At 46.7% G+C, this 9,429-nt stretch overlaps 1 protein-coding gene across 1 annotated transcript; it reads left to right on the top strand.

The window, feature by feature from the left end:
* Window positions 1-279: 279 nt before the first annotated feature.
* Window positions 280-7,579, top strand: KCNA4 (potassium voltage-gated channel subfamily A member 4). The gene is made up of 2 exons (XM_004708256.2): window positions 280-661; window positions 3,611-7,579. The coding sequence occupies exon 2, from the start codon at window positions 4,366-4,368 to the stop codon at window positions 6,349-6,351; it is 1,986 nt and encodes a 661-aa protein (XP_004708313.1). The 5' UTR covers window positions 280-661; window positions 3,611-4,365; the 3' UTR covers window positions 6,352-7,579.
* Window positions 7,580-9,429: the final 1,850 nt, after the last annotated feature.

Below are 9,429 nucleotides of genomic sequence, written 5' to 3' on the forward strand. Positions count from 1 at the left end.
GTCCAGCTTCTACTAGGTGCTTCCCTTCTCTCGGGGATCTACTCTTCTCAGGGGCTACCGCCAGGGACTCCCAGTCTCTCGGAGGGCCCACCTTGGGGCGGGGAGCCTCCGCGTCGTGACTGGGCGTCCCTGGCCGTGCTGGGCGGCGCCCGCACGCCACACCCTCGGCCCCGCCCCCGCCCCGCCCCCGCCCGGCGCGCATTCGCGGCCCGGGGAGGCGTGTGCTGCCTCTGCAGCCGATCCTGGGCACCAGGCTGCTTCTGCTGGAGGAGGAGGACTTTGGGCTTCACAAGTGATCGCTGCTGTCTAGGATTTTGTTGCTTTTGGGGAGGGAGCCCTGACTTCCTGGCTCCGTTGAGCCCGATCGTGTGCGGAACTCCAGAGGACCCCGTAGTCCCGGGGTCTTCACCGAGGCAGCCCGATCCCCAGCCCCCTGGGCGCCGGCAGCGAGACTCTGGGACCCCTCCTCTTGCCCGCCACCCTGGCCAGGCAACAGAACTTGCTCCGAGGATATTTTGGAGGCTCTACCTGCCGAGCCCGCAAGCATCTCTTCTACCCCCAGGACCAGCCTCCCCCTCCTCCAGCTGTTACCACTGGAGGAGGAAGAACCAGCCAACCCGGGGACAGCTTTTATTTTTGTATTGCGCCCCTCCGGGGAACGGTAAGTCGGTTACCTTTCTTCTCTTTCCTCCACCCTCCTCTTTTGGCTGCTAAGAACCCGTGGACATTTGGGGGATAAATAATATCGGGAATGTGACAGAAGGGCATCAATGGAAGGCGGTTAAAAATAAACCAGGAGGTGGCAGAAGGGGGGTGCAGATGCTGCGCGGCGCTCTGGGGGGCCAACAGTTGTTATTTTCCCAACCCTGGGGAAGGGGTGCGTGCGCCCCGCTTCACGTGCTCGAGCGGGAACCGAGGTGTGGAGGCGAGGGTGCGATTAAAGATGTCGTTTCCCTACGAGGTGGGGTTTAGATTTAGCATCCTTCTGCTCATCCCAGCCTCACCGGTTCCGTTTCTTTGGGAACAGCTGGTGAACGGGTTTAAATTGCTGCCTCTCCCAACATTTGGTTTGCGTGCATTTTCTGAGCATTGGAACAACAGACAGGGACTGTATAAATGGCGTGCGTTGAAGTGTATCTTTCTCATGGTGCTGGCCTTTCAGATTTTGTATTCTCCCTCAGAGAGAGGATTCAGGTACCACCCAAAGACAGTTGCTAGAATTATTAACACTAAGAGGAAAACAGCCCTTCTCATTGCTGGGTGGGGAAGAGAGACAGGCTGCTAGGCTGTTATTGGGGAAGAGGTAGCCTGCAAAATCCTGTTAGTTTAATGGTGTTAAGGCAGGCAGCAGGGACATTTCCCTGTAAAGGTCTTCCCCATGAAGGCTCCTGGGAGTCAGCTTGAATAGATGTTGCTAACATCACTACCTCCAGAAGGAAGAGAGATGCTAAAACCATCCTGCCTTGCTGAGTCGAAGAATCTCCCCGCCCCATTATGTTTTAAGATCAGGGATAGTGAGGTGACTGTCAACAAATTAAAGGGAAGTCCATTTGTTTTTAGTAGGGCGGGTTGGGGAAAGTGTTAGATAAACAAAAACTAAGGAGCCCGAACCAAACAAATTGATAAACAAATTGGAAATCATTTGGTGAGGAGCAGAGGTAGGGATTGCAGCTCTAGCTCTCCTTCAGATTTGGAAGACTCCTGATTCAAGACTTTCTGGGGAGTCGCTTGGAAAGGGTAGAGCTGTGTGCCTGTGTGCGTAGACAAACAAGAGTCCTGTTGGCTATATTGGGCATTTCATTTATTTAAATAGCGTCTCATTACTGCTTTGGAGGCGTTAGGGAAGAGAAGGATCAAGCCAACTCACAGTTTACTCAGCTTGTAAAAGTCTTTGAAGGGTCTTGGTCCAACCCTCCACTGAGCGTCACTTTATCATTAGCGATTTGGAGACCTCTTGAGGGTAAACACAGCAGCATTTGAGGTGCTTGGGGAGTGAGGCAAAAGAAGGGGATGTCTTGTGAGAAACCCTCAGGGGTGTGTTTTCTGGATTTCCTGTTCCATTAGAGCTCTCCTCTTTTCCCAGGAGAATGTGTACATGGAGCAAAGGTATGCGATTGCCAGTGTGTTTAGGTTTCTAGGTTGGCAGGATTCAGCAAGGAGCAGCAGGTGGTCAAGAGCTGAATTCTGTTAGTGGCTTCAGAAAGCCATTGCTCTTCTGCTCCCCAGGTGCTTCCAGTAATAGGAGCTGGTGGAAGCCCTTCACCCTCTCCAGCCCTCTGGGCCATGCTCCGGAATCTTGGAAGCCCTGTTGTACAGAAGGAATGTAAGAAGCCAAAGGGGGCAGGAGGTTGGGGGAGCAGTTTCACAGGTGCTGGCTGGGGCAATGTAAGAGAAAAGTAAGGGACAAAGGCAAGGGATACCATGTGACAGGAGGAACAGATCAGGGCTGCTAATAAACTCCAGGACTGGGAAGTGGAAGGTTAGAAATACAAGAGGATGTCGGGAGAGGAAAAAGAGTGTTGGGGGTGGTAGGTTTGGATTGAATTATAGGGAGGGAAGCCTGATAGGTTGAGAAAAAGTCCACACAAATTGGGTTTTGAAAAAAATGATTGAGACAGTCCCTCAAGAAGAGTGTAGGAAGAACCATGGAGGTGAACAAGGAGGCACTAAAAGGAGAGAAGGTGATGATTAGAGATATGGAAACTGGGATTAACTCCTAAAATGTGGGTGGTAGGCAGAGTACCGGAATTCTAGGGCATAGACTAAGGACAAGAGGGGCATGCTTTAAGAAATCAAAGATGCCAAACTAGCACGGGCCTTTGGTGTGTCTTAGAATGTCCCAGATCTCTCTATATCTTCTGTCTTTCTCCTACTTCAGAGAGTAGTAACATAAAGTCATACATTTTTAGAGCTAGGTTACTATCCATCCTGTTACTAGTAACTGTTAGTGTGTATTGTCATTTGTTATATACAAGACACGACACTTCTCTATCAACATCCATTATCTCACTTAATTCTTCTAAGAGTGAGATGGAGGAGTTATTAGCATGATGACCTACTCTTTGTAGATGGGGTGATAAGGCTTGTTCCAGTAGTTAGAATGGAGATGAAAGAAATGTGTGTTCTATGACGACTTCCTTTATCCTGAATTAAAATAGAGGAGTAGAAAAGCATTAAATCCAGACATCATTTGTAAGTGAAAATTTAAAAACAATTAAAAACCAAAGCCTTGCAATAAATGACTGATGGAAGCTGCCCCATAATAACAGCCTTGTGACTGTGATACAAAGAGAATGACTGAGGACTAAGACTTGGCCTTGGTGAAGGAAGATTAATGCAAGAGCCACCTGGGTCATAAGAGGGACACTAATGGAGTTGCCGTGGAAAGAGACTGAGTTGTAATAATAAACAAGGAGGAGGGAAGAAGGATATTTAGAGAGAGGTAGGACAAGTCTGCCCCATCCTCTGAAAACACACGGCTGCTTGGTGCTTCATAAGGTTTGCTTGAGCACAAGAGGAGAAAGTTAATGTGAAAGAATGCTCAGTTTTTTGGTATGGTTTTATTCCTCTCTTTATTTTTCTCCTATGCTTATTTCCCTACCCTTTTCAGGTGAAGTGCTTCTTCTGCATGGTTTTAGCCGAAGGATGCTCTGCATTTCTTTGATTTCTATGGAGACCTCAGAGCTGTGTATGTCCCTGCTGACTCCTCATCTTCCAACTTCTCTACTTCCCAGGGTCTTTGCCTCGATCTGTAGCTTGGCATTGCCCTTGGGTTCGGGAAGCGTTTGATGAACTTAAGGGGAGAACCTGACAAGTCATCCTGATAGGCTTGCGCGGCAATGGCTGAACGTACATCAAGTCACTTCTTAACATGGGTCAAGCAGTCACCGGAAAACAAGTGCTAAGCCTAGAGGTTCTTTTGTGCTTCATTTAAATTTGATGGACTGAGCTTTGGACAATTTCCTGGGCAGAAAAAAAATACACATATATTTCATTTTCTAGGCACACTGCTGGCTGTCAGATCCTTTCTGCTTTTGAATCATCGTGCAGCAGCATCCTGGACCAATTTCCAAATTTGAACATCTATTCCTGAACATCGGTGTTGGGGAGACACCCCCCCTACCTTCTCTGACTTAGGCTTCAGAGTGCTGGGCTGTTCAGCCAAGCTCTGGACAGCAATCTCTGGGTAGCCAGAGCATGGGGCATGCTGATTTAAAAACAGAAAATGCAAAATTGGACTGAAACTGCCCTTAGTCTTCCAAGCAATCTGCTTAAGGCTTCCAAACCTACCTTCATTTGGTGAGACAAGAAGCTGCCCTATTTTCCTTCTCCAACTGGAAGCAGCCATTCCCCAAACCCACCGCCATGGAGGTGGCGATGGTGAGTGCCGAGAGCTCAGGGTGCAACAGCCACATGCCTTATGGCTATGCGGCGCAGGCGCGGGCCCGGGAGCGCGAGAGACTTGCTCATTCAAGGGCAGCTGCAGCAGCCGCGGTGGCAGCAGCCACGGCTGCTGTTGAAGGCAGTGGGGGCTCTGGAGGGGGCTCCCACCACCACCACCAGTCCCGTGGGGCCTGTACCTCTCACGACCCTCCAAGTGGCCGCGGTAGCCGGAGGAGGAGGCGGCGGGGACAACGGCCTGAGAAGAAGAAAACCCATCAGGGTCAAAGCAGTTTCCCCCATTGCACCGACCTGATGCCCAGCGGCTCCGAGGAGAAGATCCTGCGAGAGCTGAGTGAGGAAGAGGACGAGGAGGACGAGGAGGAGGACGAGGAGGACGAGGAGGAGGAAGAGGAGGGAAGGTGTTACTATAGTGATGATGAATATGGCGACGAATGCTCCTACACGGACTTGCTGCCGCAGGAGGATGGGGGAGGTGGAGGCTACAGTTCGGTCCGCTACCGGGACTGTTGCGAGCGCGTGGTGATCAATGTGTCAGGCTTGCGCTTTGAGACCCAGATGAAGACGCTGGCCCAATTTCCAGAGACTTTGTTGGGAGATCCCGAGAAGAGGACTCAATACTTTGACCCTTTGCGAAACGAGTATTTCTTTGACAGGAACCGGCCCAGCTTTGATGCCATCTTGTATTATTACCAATCCGGAGGCCGCCTGAAGAGACCCGTCAACGTCCCTTTTGATATCTTCACCGAGGAGGTGAAGTTCTACCAGTTGGGCGAGGAGGCCCTGCTCAAGTTCCGGGAGGACGAGGGCTTCGTGAGGGAGGAGGAGGACAGGGCGCTGCCCGAGAATGAGTTCAAGAAGCAGATTTGGCTTCTCTTTGAATACCCCGAGAGCTCCAGTCCAGCCAGGGGCATAGCCATCGTATCCGTCCTGGTCATCTTGATCTCCATTGTCATCTTTTGCCTGGAAACCTTGCCCGAGTTTAGGGATGACAGGGATCCCATCATGGCCATGGGTGCTGGTGGGCAGAGCGCGTTGTTGAACGACACCTCGACGCCCCACCTGGAGAACTCGGGCCACACGATCTTCAACGACCCCTTTTTCATTGTGGAGACAGTCTGCATTGTGTGGTTTTCCTTTGAGTTCGTGGTCCGCTGCTCTGCGTGTCCCAGCCAGGCGCTCTTCTTCAAAAACATCATGAACATCATTGACATTGTCTCCATTTTGCCTTACTTCATCACCCTGGGCACTGACCTGGCCCAGCAGCAGGGAGGTGGCAACGGACAGCAGCAACAGGCCATGTCCTTTGCCATCCTCAGGATCATCCGACTGGTCCGAGTGTTCCGGATCTTCAAACTCTCCAGGCACTCCAAAGGCCTGCAGATCTTGGGCCACACCCTGCGAGCCAGCATGCGGGAGCTGGGCCTTCTGATCTTCTTCCTGTTCATTGGGGTCATCCTTTTCTCCAGTGCCGTGTATTTCGCAGAAGCCGATGAGCCGACGACCCATTTCCAGAGCATCCCCGATGCCTTCTGGTGGGCCGTGGTGACCATGACAACTGTGGGCTATGGGGACATGAAGCCCATCACTGTGGGGGGCAAGATCGTGGGGTCCCTGTGTGCCATTGCAGGTGTCTTAACCATTGCGTTGCCAGTGCCAGTGATTGTCTCTAACTTTAACTATTTCTACCACAGAGAGACTGAAAATGAGGAACAGACCCAGCTGACGCAGAACGCAGTCAGTTGTCCATACCTACCTTCCAATTTGCTGAAGAAATTCCGTAGCTCTACTTCTTCCTCCCTGGGGGACAAGTCAGAGTATTTAGAGATGGAAGAAGGGGTTAAGGAGTCTCTTTGTGCAAAGGAGGAGAAGGGGCAGGAAAAGGGAGATGACAGTGAAACGGATAAAAACAACTGTTCGAATGTGAAGGCTGTGGAGACAGACGTGTGACTCTCTTTTTCCACCCGGCCCTCCCTTCCTCCCCTCAGCATCTCCAAATATATTTATGCATAGAGAGTGCAGTTATGAAAATGAAATATGCAAATGAGTCCAATGCATACAGTAGTACACCATTTAATGGTTATACACGACAATTGTTACTAAACTTGTATTACATATCAAATAAATGACACATCTTGGTGAAGAGGGAGGCTTAAATAGGAGCAAATCTATCTTTATATTTTTTATTGGACTGCAAACATTTTGCACATTAACTGGAAAAGATGTTAACAGTAAAGAAAGTTCCACAGAGAGAATGTGTGCCTGAGTGAATGTGCGTGTATGTGTGCGCACTTGTGTGTGCATATGTGTGTGTGGTGTAGGTAAATTGTCAACATTGTTAGTAACTGTGCAGTGTTGGGAAAAGTTGGCATTTTGAAGTATTTACTATGTAAGAATTAATGAATTTGAGCAGTCATTGATCAGTGCTTTAATAACATCTTGTATGTCTTTGAATTCCATAGTTACTGTTTTTAAAAAATTGTAAGAATTACTGTGTAGAAAAAAGAGAGAGTAACTTATTTAATAGAATATAGGTCACAATTTTATCTTGGATTTAATTAAAGTTTATTTTTAACTGGAAATTAACTTTTAAAAAGGCCAAAGGGGTCTTTAGAAATCAATTATATTTTATTATTAATTTTGGGAAGCTATAACAGCAAATACCTAATATTATGGAATAAATGAAGTCAGAGGCGATATAACGAGTTTTGTTGCAGATAAACAGGACTGGAATGCTGCTGCCTTTTTTTTCCTTTCTCCTTTGCACTATTTTATATGCTGGAGATTGAGAGAGACTTCATACTGTGAATGTTTACTAATGTAACAGTTCAATGACAATCATTGGAAGAATGACTTCTTAGTCTTATTTTATTGTTCTCTTCTTTGTGTGAGACTAATGGCCACGCAGATAACAGCACACGATTCCCTCCTTTTTTTCAAATTGAAATAAGTGATCTGCAAAGGGATGACCAACTAAAATTTAGGAACTGAATCTTTTGAAATTGGTCTGTTACGATGATGCTTCTGAAACCATTCTGTTTTAAATACTCTACCTTTTCAGCCCAGAATAATTTAACCAAAGTTAATGCATGCACTGAAAGAATTCTTGAAGAAATAAGATGCCCAGCAGCTACAGTGATTATGGCTTCAGATCTTTCTATTAAACATGCAACATCAACGATAGATTTATCAAGTTTATTTCTTTGTGCAGCCACACAAAAGCAGGATGTGGGGATTCACCTCAGAATGTGGCATTCCTTGTGCTCAAATGGGTGTCAGAAAGAGCTGGGCCAAAACGTTTGTCAACATCTTCGCCATCATAATCACATTTACCCAAAAGGTGTTATGAGACACGTAACCGCTCTGAACTCACCACAAGGTGTTCTACAGTGTAAAGTCACAGATATAATGAGATACGTGCATTTAAATCCCGATGAGACACAGGACTCAGAGTATGTAAGAGGGCCTGCTCTTCGTTTCTTTAACAAATGGTTGTGCCAGGTTTGGGCAAAAAAACCAAAAAAACAGTCATAGACCATCTCAGCATATAAAGAACTCTGACAATGTGGACTTAGAAAAAACAACAAAACAAAATGAAAAGAACAGAAAAAAAGACCTCGAGTAGCCTCACCCATGTTTTTATTTTTTATTCCAGGCTCTCCTGGATACATAGGGTCCCCCCATGAGTTGGCGTCAACTTGAAGGTGCCTAACAGCAACAACATCCTTTGAAAATTATACAGACCTTCTCTTTCCTTTAATGACATTTGAAATTAGAAGTAAATGCAACCTAAGTTTAAAAATCAGAGTTACTTTGCCCTTCTCTGGAGCAACAATGCACGAGTGGAAAGCAGTAAGCAGGGGAGTGGATTGAATATACTGGCCATTAATCTCCAGGGACAATAGTGAATAACACGATAAGGAAATGCTATCTAATATGACCTTCAGGATTGCATTTTAATATACTTTGGATTTGGGTAAAAAATATAAGACACTTTGAACTAAGAATCTATTGGGGTCAGCATTAATTTGGAAAAGTCATCCCTCCCTAGTTTTGTTTTTAATTGTATCATAGTGTTATCATGGACTGTAGATGAGAGCCTGAAAAAAACCTCTGAATTTCATATAAATGCCTGATATTACCTCGGAGTTGCTTAAATTTCTTTTTTAAGAAAATTGAAGTTCTTGTGAATCCAACTTTGAGCTCCTTACGTAAGGTGCTTGTAACAAGGTAGTCTGTCATTGCATAATTTCTGGAATTTCTTGTTTGGGAAAGATCCCAGGCATGCATGTCATGGTATGAAAAGTTGACTCTGTGGACAAGGCACCCTCTATTTCATGTGATATCCAACTAGGTCAGATTATATCTTAAAATAGTTTAAAGGCACTCCAGCATAGGACATTTATTGAGCACTCTATAATAGCAGTGATTTGACTGTGTTGCTTATAAGGGAACATACTCTTAATTTCTCCGATCCCCTCTTTTAAAATCTGAAATGTTAAGTATAATTGATGAAACATGAACAATGGCTGTTGAGAATCCAGCAACATTGTTAGTTTGGGGCCATGGGATTTTTCCCCCCTCTCAAATAGTTTCCAGAAGGTAAAATGGCCAAGAGGTGACAGTCCTGTGTTTGCAAATCACACTGAAATGTGAGTCTTCCATCTTCTTTTTTGTTCCCTGCAGGATGCATTTGGTTCAGAAGGTTTCAGTCTTGATTAGAGGAGCCCTAGTGGTAGAGAGGGTAAGAGCTAGGCTGCCATCTGAAAGCTCAGCAATTCAAATCCACCACATGGAGTGAGCTTCTCCATGGGCGATCTCCCTACAAGTGACAGCTTTGAAAGCCCCATGGGGCCGTTCTCCTCTGTCATTGGGTGGCTATGAGTCTGAATTGACTCAAGGCAGTGAGTTTAGTTTTTCAGTTTTAGATCTTGATTCCACAGAGAGAAGAAAGTACGGGAGCCTTCTAGATGTGCACACAGGTACAGCGCCGTGTGAAACGTGTCGCTTACGGGGACTAGATGAAGG

This window comes from Echinops telfairi, unplaced genomic scaffold (genome assembly GCF_000313985.2).
Source record: "Echinops telfairi isolate 266 unplaced genomic scaffold, ASM31398v2 ScPeMD7_60;HRSCAF=208, whole genome shotgun sequence".
Taxonomy (NCBI): domain Eukaryota; kingdom Metazoa; phylum Chordata; class Mammalia; order Afrosoricida; family Tenrecidae; genus Echinops; species Echinops telfairi.